This window comes from Cetorhinus maximus, chromosome 32 (assembly GCF_964194155.1).
Source record: "Cetorhinus maximus chromosome 32, sCetMax3.hap1.1, whole genome shotgun sequence".
Classification (NCBI taxonomy): domain Eukaryota; kingdom Metazoa; phylum Chordata; class Chondrichthyes; order Lamniformes; family Cetorhinidae; genus Cetorhinus; species Cetorhinus maximus.
Window position 1 is genome coordinate 2,243,077 of NC_135910.1, and position 12,201 is coordinate 2,255,277.

Consider the following 12,201-nt stretch of genomic DNA (forward strand, 5'->3'; position numbering starts at 1 on the left):
TGTGGGGTTGCCCACTTTGGGAGGAAGAATAGAAAAGCAGAGTATTAAACTGCGACTACAGAATGCTGTGGTATAGAGGGATCTGTGTGTCCTTGTATGTGCATCATAAAGTTGGCATGAAGATATAGTAAATAATTAGGAAGGCAAATGGAATATTGACCTTTATATTTTATTTGTTCATGGGATGTGGGTGTCGCTGGTTAGGCCAGCATTTATTGCCCATCCCTAATTGCCTTTGTTCAGAGGGCATTTAAGAGTCAACCACATTGCTGTGAGTCCAGGCCCACATGTAGGCCAGACCAGGTAAGGATAGCAGATTTCCTTCACTAAAGAACGTTGGTGAACCAGATGGGTTTTTATGACAATTGGCAATGGCTTCATGGTCATCGGACTTTTAATTCCAAACTTTTATTGAATGCAAATTTCACTGCAAACCCAGGCCCTCAGAGCATTACAAAAACAGAAAATGCTGGAAAAACTTAGCAGGTCTAACAGCACCTGTGGAGAGGAAAACAGAGTTATGTTTCAAGTCAGTATGACTCTTCAGAGCTAAAGAGAAGTAAAAATATGATGAAATTTATAGTGTTTAAGGGGGTGGAGCAGGTGAAGCCGGATAGAAGGCCAGGGTTGGTAGAAAAAGAAACTTCTCTGGTCATGAATGAGATGCAGTGCAGTTCAGCTACACTATGTATAACTTCCTGGTTTATCTTTTGTGCTTTAAACAACCTTTTAGCTGACTCCTTGAGTGCCATTTAATTCTTTTTAATTGTTTCTCTTCTCTTCAGATTACTCTGGACAAAGTCCTTGGAATTACAGCTTCCAGCAGCAGTAGTTTAGCCTGTGATTTAACCACTGGGCTAGTGGCATATCCAGCAGGGTAAGTGACGTTAGGCAACCCAGGTATTGTGGGATTAATATCTAAAAATTTGTATGATCAATTACAGCTGATTGGGTTGAATTAGATCCATTTTAAACAGGTGTTCTATTGCATAACCTTGTCATTTTAACTTTATTTTCTACATTTGTTGCTATTTCTGTTGCAGCAGTATAAAAGGAACTATGTCAACATTAACAGTACAGATTTATGTTGGGTAGCTAACGCTGTCTTTTAGAAGCTGGTTAGGAAATGCCTAACAATGATGCTGTTTTCACATACCAAGATCCTCTGCTTTGCAGGACATATCCATTGTGTAGTTAAGGTTAAAAATACAAAAAGCAATGTTTGTTCAAAAGTATTTAAACATTTAAGTCTATGATAGTATTTTGTATCCTGTATCAATTGTACAATACCAAAAGTGAAGTAAACGTTTCCTGGCTTATGGCTGCTACGTTAAATGAACTTTCCTCTTCCAGCTATCTGCATAATACGCCAGAAAGGAGGAGTGTGGTACAGATTTGTACGGCTGTTTAAAGCTCTTGATCCCAGACCTACTGTTTAAGAAGTGTTGGATAGATGCTTCTGTGCAAAAGAAAAATAAATATTTAATTGGATGTTACCTCAAGCTGAACTAGTATATAATCTTAATAGATGGCTATAAACAGTAGAGATATGGGAAGATCTTTTGATGTGTAGCCTAAGGAGACAATAGGAGCTGAAAATTCTTTTGAAATTCCAGCCATTCAAATGTCACTAATTGATTTAATCCTGTAGTAAAGCACTTACCAATCAGGATGGCTCAGTTGGCAAATATGTGGTGCCATACTGAGGTATCTATCTTAGGCAGTCCCTCGGGATTGAGGATGACCTTTCATGCTGGATTGATGAGTGAGTTATGTGATGGCTAATAGGTGCAGTAAGCAATCTGCACACTCTGCCATGGTATTGGGCGGGAGGTGGTGGGGGGTGGGGGGGGAATGCAGACAGGCAAGTAGTGCTTTAAGGACTGGGAAGATGAGTTGTTTGAAGGTTTGTGCTCTTCGTCCTCCACCTCGAGCTTACCTTTGTACATTCCTGATGAGCGCCCGCTCTCTCGCGTGCCGGATCATTGTGGTCAATCACAAGCCAGGGTCTTGCTGTCGAGACCATCCATGGCCCAGGCACTTAAGGGCCCACCCCGCGGAGAGCCATAGGAAATCGAGGACAGGGAAGCAGTCAGTACTCGCTCAACTGAGAATCTGACTCTTAACGCCTTCAACTCCATTCGTCAGTACCACTTCTGGTTCAGCCTTGGCGCTACCCTGGTCCCGAACGAAGTTGGACAAGCCATTCAAAAGCTTAAAAAAAAAGCAAAGCCCCTGGAGTACATGGAACTCCTGTTGAAATTCAGAAACATTACACCCCTGACATGGCTGCACAACCTCACATCCCTCATCTGGGAAGAAGAGCGCACGTTGGGAGATCTTCAGCTCTGTGATCGTGACTGTATTCAAGAAGGGAAAAGTCTGGTTGCAGTTACTACAGATGAGTCTCCCTGCTGCCTGCCACAGAGAGGATCATGGAATCTGCTTGACCACCTCTCCCCACCCCTTCAGTGGCCAAGGAATTTCTTCAGAGTTGTAATGTGGTTTTTGCCCATTGAGAGGCACCACAGACATGATCTTCATTTCATAGCAAATTCAAGAAAAATGCAAGGAACAGCACCAACCACTGTACAACCTCTCAAAAGCCTTTTTGACTCTCAACTGTGAAGGTCTATGGAGTATCCTCCTCAAACTTGGCTGCCCTCAGACATTAGTCACCATCCTCCACCTACTCCCTGATGACATGCAAGCTGTGATTCTTGCTGATGTAATCACCACAGACCCTATGTCGCTGATAATGTGTCAAAAACGGCTGTGTCAATGCACCAATTCTTATCCATTTTCCTTGCTGCAATACTCTACTATATCTGACATCCAGCAAATTGCCCATAGGCTTGGAGATAACCTCTACAGAACAGCCAGGAAGCTATTAAACCTACTGAGGTACACAGACCAAGGAAGCTACAAGGTTTCATCATGGTACTTGCTGATCCAGTTGATATTAGGAGTAATAGAACCAAGTGCCTTCAACCTCACTGATCTGAGTGGGGAAAGTTTAAAAGGAGCTCCTGTTACTTATAGTTATCCAGGGAGGTTAGATTGGATTTGGCTGTAGTCCACACTTGATTGTCCAGTCATTAACTGCAGGCTGAATTTGCATGTAAAGAATGATCATTGGTAGGAAACACTGGGAGACTGCAATTGCCTAACAGTGAGCATCAAAAACTACTTTGCATCTTTGGGAAGTGACTGTAACAGCAACCTTGGAGTCACTGCTTTGCAGTAAGAGCATTTAATGTTAAGCAATTCATATCTGGTTGAATTATCTAAGAGATGGAGACATATAGTAGTGATGGGTCCCCAGAGACTATTAAAATGTGGGAATACATGTTAGAAAAATAAAATCTGTTTACATCTTTTTCTGCATCTTAATATAAAAGTACAATTCTAAACTTTTGGATATCATTTATCAAATTGTAAAACAGGTAAATTGCTGCATTGTTGTATTTGCTTTACCTGACCTAACCATGCCTGACAGGTATGAAACAGTAGAACAGCCTCAAGTTTCTTTTTGAGCCAGGTTGATTTTAGATTTCTATAATTAGACACTGTATCCTTTTTAGGGCTTATATTAGTTCAGAAGTTTCCTTGGCGGTGTAGATTGAAAAATGTTGTGGCTATGCATGTAGAATATTAATATTGTGCATAGCAGTTTTCAAAGAGATTTACGCGATTAATCTAGTTTGGTCTCTGCTTTTGGAGAGCATATTTGGCAATATACATCTAGATTTTTAGCAAAGCATTCTATTGGACTATTTTTTCCCCTGTACATCTTCAGACTATAAAATGAGTGAGAACAAGCACAGTATATTAGCTTGAGAATGAATGTAAATAATGCTGAATTTAGAATTGAACCTTAAAAAAAGTCAACCCACTGGAACCCAGATTCCACATAAATCATACCCTGAACCCACTGTCCAGGGAATTTATCTTTTACAAGTGGCACCTGAACATTTTGTTTCAAATATGGACCTTGCGCTCGCAAAGTTCATGTATTTGCTGTTGCCATTTCCTTCTATGAAAATACATAATTATCTGTATCAATGCTATAACATTTTGGTGAATGTTCAAGCAAAAAATGTACACAGCTAGGTAAAATGTCAGATTGATAATATACCAAGGATGAATTTGGGGTGGGGATGGAGAGCAGTCATACTCCAGATATTGTCACTGACCAGTATCTGCAGAGAAAACCAACAAACCTTGACTATACAGTCTACTCCCATATTGCCCATCATTCAGGGATAATGAAGCTTCGTTGGCATTTAACTGGTGTTCATTTGAGAACTGAAGGATTGTGAAGACTCCTTGGTCAGGACTGTTGACTCGATGTTCATATTTTATACTTTTTTAATGTCCTGCAGACTCTAGCCTCTCCCTGACTTTTTTTTTAGTGTATCAATGTGAATCTGAAATTCCTTGCATTAGTACATGCTATAGCATAGTTGGCTTAAACAGGATTACACTTTGTAGTCTGAATTTGTTGCTGAAATAGTTCTGTTGTGCTAATTCCATCTAAATAAATATGTTCTAATAAAGTGCTCTTGACAAGGCTAGAGAGAGGAAAAAATGAATAGAAAGGGATTAATGTAGAAAATTGTAATCTAATGCCAAGGGGAGAAGTGTAGTATTAATGGGCTGGAAAATAAAGGTTTACATGACTTGTTCTTGTTTCATCTGGCTAGTGTAAGGTTTGGCATTGGCTTTAAATATCCCTGTGCTGAAACACTTGAACAGAATAATTCATCTTAATTGTTGGCAACATTTTGTCAACTTGAAACCAGTTAATGGGTGGTCCAATGTTGCAGCAAAGTACTAGTAACTAAATTGAAGATTTCTGTAAGAATGTTAGCTTGCAGCTTTTTTAAAGTTTGCCTTAATTTCAAGTGCAAGTTTTGTTTTCCAAATGTCAGTAAACTGCAAATATTATTGATTTATATTAAAAAAAAGAAATTGCTGGAAATGCTCAGCTGTGGATAGAGAAACAAAGTTAACATTTCAGGTCATCAACCAGAAATGTTAACTCTGTTTCTCTCTTCACTGAGGCTGCCTAACCTGCTAAGTATTTTCAGCATTTTCTGTTTATTTTTTATTTTGGATTTCCAGTATCTACAGTATTTTGCTTTTGCTAGTTTGCAAATATTGTCACTTTAAAGGGTGACTCTCATTTGTTCAAAGCTTGTATTGGTCAATCCTGACCTGTCTTGCAACCTGTTTGTCAAAACTACTTGCCTTCCCATCTCCTACCTATCATTGTTTTTCAACTAAGCTCATTTTGAAAGTGTAGAAGAATTGTAACTGTTCAGAAATGAATTTTGATCATTGGTTTATATAATATACAGCATTGTGATTTTCATCTGAAAGCATTCTAATATAGCTGAGGTCTGCCTAGCTGGAGCTTAATGCCATAGTAACTGGGTAAACACAGGTGTGTCTCTTTTGATGATTTCCTGTAGTTATGAGGAAGTTCAATTTGATTTTGATATATATATATTACTGGATCCAGACATTGGGTGTGACCAAGAGTTACTCAATTCCCAAAATGCAGTAATGCTGTGAAAGGTCTCTGCTTGATGTGTAACAATGCAACATCCATTTAAATAGTAGTGACTTATACAGTGGTTTTTGCAAATTAATCTTGTATAATTATTGTACATTTTTTTGACTCTGCTGTTTGCTTTCCTCCACTACCCCCCCCCCCCGCCCCTCTTCTGAATGTGTTAACTTCCACTCTGTATATTCCATGCATGTCTCTGCCCTCAGGCTTGTGACATGGGTTTCAAGTTATGTCCAGTCTGTGTGCTTTTGTTTTTCCATAATCTCTTATGTGGAACCTTACCAAATGCCTTCTGGTAGTTTGGAGAAAATGTCCAAAGATGCTTCCTGTGTATTATACTAATAATCTCGTCATAAAAATTCAGTTAGATTCCACAACTGTAGTTTATTTTGTAACCAATGATACAATAACAAGTCAAGGGTTGAGGGCCCACATTCGCCTTTATCACTCACTACAATTATAAAAACTTGTACTGGTAGCCTAGATATCCCATGCAAATTTTTTTTTAAAAACTCCTTTTGTACCTCATCTTACTTTCTTTGTATCCCTTTGCTCATTTCCATGGCTTTGTCTGCTGGATTTCTGCTTTTTCTTGGACTTGAGTAAGCCTTTACTTTCAGCTTCGATACTGTCTCTTAGCTTGTTGATCATGATTGCTCAACTGTGCAAGTGGAGCTTTTGCCTTTAGGAGGTATGTATTGGTTCTATATTGTACTTAAAAACTTCCTGAATACTTTTCACTATTTGTAGATCTACCTTTTAAAAGCAGATCCCATTTGCATCTGTTTTTAAAAGTTGCCTTGCTTAAACTTTAGAGCTTTGGTTTGTGACTGACTCTCCTTGCTGTCAAACCTAAAAACATATTGACACTCCGGAGATGTATGTAACAACTGTTCTCTCTTTTTGTTGCTCATGATCAGTTGGGTGATACACTTTCATGCAAGTACAGTTTTTCCTTTTTAAGTCCACACTTGTAAGAAAATATGATTGTTCAGAGTTGTTTGTTTAGAATTCCAGGACATCAGTTCCTCAGGGTAAAATCCTGGGTCCAGCCATCTTCAGTTGCTCCATCAGTGAGTTTCCCTTCAACATCAGGTCAGAGTAGGGACGTTTGACGATTTCACAAGTGTTCAAGCCCATTCACAACTCCTCAGATACTGGAGCAGTCCGCCTGTATGCAACAATCTGTGGACAACATACAGACTTGGACTGATATGTAGCATGAATTTTATTTGTTACTTAAGCACTAGGCAATGACCTCCAAGGGAGAATCTAACCATCTCCCCTTGACATTCAATGGCTTTACTATCACTGAGTCCCCTGCCATCAACATCCTGAGGGTTACCATTGGCCAGAAACTTAACTTGACCAGCCACATTAATACAGTGGCTACAAGAGCAGGTCTAAGGCTAGAAATTCTGCAGCATCTAACTCGATGCCTGACTTTCCAAACCCTGTGCACCATCTACAAAGTGCAAATCAGGAGCCTGATGTAATAGTCTCCACTTTCCTGAAATGAGTGCAGCTTGCAACATTACTCAAACACAACACTGGAAGACAAAGCAGCGCAGTTGATTAGAACTTTACCTCCACTTTACCTACCACTTTAAACATTCACTCCCTCCACCACCGGCGCACATTGGCAGCAGTTCCTTTTTGTCGCTGGGTCAAATGGAACTTTTCCCTAGCAGCATGGTGGGTGTATCTACAGCATAAGTACTGCAGTGGTTCAAGAAGGTGGCTTGCCACCACTGCCTCAGGCTATTAGAGATGGGCAATTAAAGCTGGCCTTTGCCAGTGTTGCTTGCATCCCAAAAACAAATAGGGAAAAAAAGCATGTTAAGTCACTATACGTATTTTTTTCTCGCTTATGCATACATATTAGGTGTTGCACTTTTTCAATGGGTAAAAAGACATGACAATATTTGCTTAATAGTTGTAATATCTCTAACCTGTATTTGGTCTTGGATTGTCAGTAATAAGAAATCAAGACAGCCTGACCCCTTTATCCAAGCTTTTGCCAAGAACATACTGACACCCAATAACCTTGTCTTTTCTTTGACTTGTGAGCAATGCCATGGGGGCTGCTCCTGATTATGAACCTAGAGGTCAATATAGTAAGATTTATATTTATTTTATTCCATGTAATAATTGAGTGAGTGGGGACAGTCTTCTTAGCTGAGCTGATAACTAGTGATTTTTATCAGATGAAAAGTCAATTCTCAGCAATATAGATTTTCTTTTATATGAAATATAGAGCCAATGCACTGGGTAAATGAGCAAGAAAAGATTTTGAAACAAGGAATGACTTTACTGCTTGTGTTCCCTGTAACACTGCAATAATTTCCAAAGCAGAAATGCATTACTGTAGCTTGACTGAAGCTCGGAATATTTAGACATGTTCAAGTTAGTCTTGTGTAAATGACTAACATTGTGCATAACAAACATTTGTAGCTGTTTATGATAGTGCAGTAGTTGCAATACTAATTTGATTCTTTTTCTGTAACACAAGAACTTGTTCTCATTTTTTTTTTCTGTTTTTAAAAGGTGTGTGGTGGTGTTGTGTAACCCCAAAAAAAGTAAGCAGACTCACATCCTCAATGCTTCCAGGTAAGGGAGAACCAAGTGCAGCATCTATTGTGGAGCAATCCAATAGTCTTAACATAAAGACAACATCAACTTGGAGCACAATGTGCTGCTCGGGTCCTTGTTTGAAAGGATGTAGGAACAATTGAAAGGTAGAAAGTAGGATAGCACATTGTGATTTTTGGGATCTCCCTGATTGTGGTTATATTTTCTAACAGGAGGTACTTAAGTATGTCTTGATATATCCTGAGTAATCATGGTCTCCTCATGCATAATTGCCTTAGAAAAATTATCCAAGTTTTCAGCAGATTTGTTTCCCTGTTGCCTCCTGAGTTAGCATTACTAGCAGTTGGGGAAGATGGTGCATGACCTTACACTGTCCAATGGACAGGATGAACATGGATGGACCTAATGGTATTTTTTATTTTTAAGATATTTCTGTCTAATTCTTAAAGGCTTGTTTTATTTCCCACTTCATGCATTGTTTTCTTTGGCAGTGCATTCTCAAATGTAGTGCAATTCTGTGACTCAATTTGTTTCCCCTTTAACTGCAACACAGTTTAAAAAAAAACTCAAATTTTAAGGGAAGAATCTGCTATTTAATACTGTAATGGAAATTTCCCCCAATAAAACTTAAACTTCTTGTCATTAGAATAGGAAACTACATTTTATCATTACAAGCTTACCTCTAACTACACATCATGCAGTTTCTGTACCATCGTGTGCTGCAGTGTCTGAAGCTTGTGTCCTGAGTTCTGTGTTGCCAATTACACCTTTTTTGTTAAAAATTATTGTTAGCCCACATTAACCTAAATATCTCACCAATATTATTTGAGAATTCCAATATTCTCATACACAAAGGAAATACTGTCAAACAGGAAAGCAGTTTAGAATATGGTTTGTGCTGTTGTATACAGTGTTTTCCACTATACCTGTACAATTTTTTACCATTGGCTGCCAAGGAGGAGTAGAAGTTCTATTATTTTACTCTGTGCCCTATCTGTAAAAATACAAATTATCCTTTGGCCTCCAACCTTCTGTACTCAGATTGCCTCTCCATCTGAAGTTGCTGAATCTCCAGATAGGGCATTGTCCCAAGGATGCTCACATAACTTGGCCAAACATTCATTGTAGTGAGCATTGTAAGACTAATCAAGTGTAGAGGGCTGGTCGTGCCCTCTTGCCAGATGTCCACATACCAGTATGTATTTTGCATTGATCACAAATTGCAATCAGGTACCAGAACTCTTTAAAACAACCCAAACCTAGGAATGCTACTGTTAATTATGATTCTCTAACTGGGATGAGTTAACTCGGCACAAATAAGTATTTTGAACTTGTGTGATTCAATGCTGTATCATATTATGCATTAAGGGCAGAATTTTATCAATGGTGTGCCATTCCTGTTGGCATAATCAGAAGTGTGCACCATTTCCCCTCGCTTTTTCCCATTTCCCACGTGACTACGATTAAAATTTAAGATGCTGGTGCCGTACTTGGTAGACGCTTGTGATTCTATGGTGGGGGATGCTTTTCAGATGTGAAACTTGTTCGCTGACAATGGTGTATTTGTGGGGGTGCTGTAAAACAGCCCCTGCTGATTAAACAGGGAGCTCGTGGCCAAAACTGCCCAACTTCATTACCATTAACATGAGACTTACTGAAAGCACAAAGGTGGCACGGGCGTTTTTCAAATTTAAATTTCATTTGTAAATAATTCACATTGGTTTCATTTTATTCACAGGTGCATCATTGCTAATTGTTGAGACTAGTTTAGGGAGCTAAATGTACTGGCACATCTCATGGTTGGCATGCATTGATGGTTATAGGGTAGTTAGAGACACTTCCTTTTGTGGAAGAAAGTGCTTTTTTTCTTGTTCACTTCTTATTGAATGTTCATGTTCGTGTCCAGTATTGTACTCGCCACTCTGTGGGTCATGGCTGAACTTGTAGGCTCTGCTTCAGTGCTCTGCTTCAGTACATTGTAAAGGATATTGTCCAAGATCACCCGGTGAGGATAATTGAAAACGTTGCAGGTGAACTCAAAACCCTGTAAGGACTCTGATAGGCCCACATTTGGATCATACTGACAGTGCCCTTTTTAGGCCCCTAATTTTCTTTCTTTGACTGACCTGTCCCCACATGCCCAGGACCCTAGGCCCTTTCTACTTCACTCCTCCATGCCCCTGACCCCACTCCACACCTGCCTGCCACATCTGCATTGACTCACCTTTGCTGGTCCCAAGCCTCCTTACGAGCTGGCATTCTTCTGCTCTCCCTTCCTTGTGCTGTAGCATTCAGCAAGGAAAGCCACTGACCTCCGACACAACCATACAAAGCCACCTTTAAACAAACATGAACCAGCTACCGCCAAGATTCTAATGCGCTGCTGACTTTATCTTGAAAGTAGGACTTTAGCGTAAAATGTTTTAAAATATAATCAGTATTCATGGGCGTGCAAATGTATTCCAAGTATGAACCCACCACACGCCATCATGAGGCCTGACATGCTGCAAGCACACTGCTGACTTTTTATCTCTGCATCTCAACCTGCCATCAGGAAATTCAAATTTTGCATCCCGCTTAATTCAGTCATGCCACGTTTCATGCTCTTGTAGGCTCCATAATATCTGTCCTTCTCCTGCCTGCCCCCACAACGCCACCCCCCACCAAAGGGGGTGATGATGGCTTTTCGACTGTTGATGTTTAAGGATGGGTTTTGTTATAGAATTGAAAGTTCTATTTTAAAGTATTCTGCGATGTTTGGGTGTGTATCAAAAAGTATTCTCAACCTGGGATCCAATTTTAAAGCCATTGAAATTATGAAATTTGGCTCAAGTCTTTGTAAATGAGAACAGTATAAACAAGTTAAAGGTGGTACCACCACCCATGTTAGCTTAGTTGGTACCTGCTTCATTATCAACTTGTTTTTTAAGAAGTATTTTCATTTAAGTATAACTCCACTTTCAGTTAGATCACACTGTATTATAAGATGTATAGCAATAAACTAGGGTTAACGTTTTGAGTCCAACTTGAAAAGTTAACTTTTTTTTCTCTCCACAGATGTTGTTAGGCCTGCTGAGTTTTTCCAGCCTTTTCTGTTTTTGTTTCAGATTTCCAGCATCCGCAGTATTTTGCTTTTAGCAACAAACTAGATCTGTTTTAACAATGTAACTTAATTTATTACAGCTATTAACAATTTTTGTAATTGTGTAGGTTGCCTTTTTTGACCACATGGAGGTTAAATGTTAATACTCTGGCAGCTTTGAGTAATAAGAAATAAGTTTGTCTAAATTACCAATGGGTTACTCATCCTTGATTTCTAACTTGGAGAATCAGCTAGGTGTAGGCCAAAGTAAATTTCCCTAACCTCAGCAACATGATGTCACGTGATTTTAAAACCCAGGGCTCATTTGCACGATCCTGGTCAGTTGCTGCCCTAAGCTGGGAGGAAGTGGCATATGGCAGGCTGTGACGAAAGGACTGGTACTCAAATTGCTGATAGTGGGTTTTGCCGGGGAATCTTGCAATCGGGAATATAATGTTGGCATTCTAATACAAACTGAGGCGAACCTTTGAACATGTCGAGCTACCACTGACCATGCAAAATATCCTGTATTCGGAAGCTGGCAAAATATTCTGATCAAGTAAACAAGAAGTGGGTGATTGCTTACTCAAAACTTCTTGGAATTAATGAAATTCTGTTTGAGATACTAGTTTGCTAATGATGCTTCAAGTCAATTATTGTCTTAATCTTGTTTCTTCTTTTAGAAAAGCAGTCAGTGCCTTGGCATTCTCTCCAGATGGAAAATACTTGGTTACTGGGGAGGTGAGTCTGTTTTTAAAATGACCACTTGCATAATTTACAATATGGAATTTAAAAACATAAGTAGGAGCAGGGATAGGCCATGTAATGTAGTCCCTTGAGCCTAGGGGCACGTTATGAGCACCCCCCCTTCTGTGGCCATCTAGTCTCGGAGCAGGATTTGAATCTGGAGCTTCTGGCCTGGAGCCAGGGATACTACTGACTGCGCACA

General features: G+C 39.5%; 1 protein-coding gene across 5 annotated transcripts in view; it reads left to right on the top strand.

The window, feature by feature from the left end:
* Positions 1 to 12,201, top strand: part of LOC144671332 (mitogen-activated protein kinase-binding protein 1-like) — a 149,490-nt gene that overhangs the window by 45,037 nt on the left and 92,252 nt on the right. For all 5 annotated transcript variants that reach the window (XM_078533163.1, XM_078533164.1, XM_078533167.1 and 2 more), the window contains exons 2-4: positions 786 to 877; positions 8,126 to 8,188; positions 11,936 to 11,993. In XM_078533163.1, the coding sequence (XP_078389289.1) occupies positions 786 to 877; positions 8,126 to 8,188; positions 11,936 to 11,993 (213 nt within the window). The remainder of the gene's footprint in view (positions 1 to 785; positions 878 to 8,125; positions 8,189 to 11,935; positions 11,994 to 12,201) is intronic.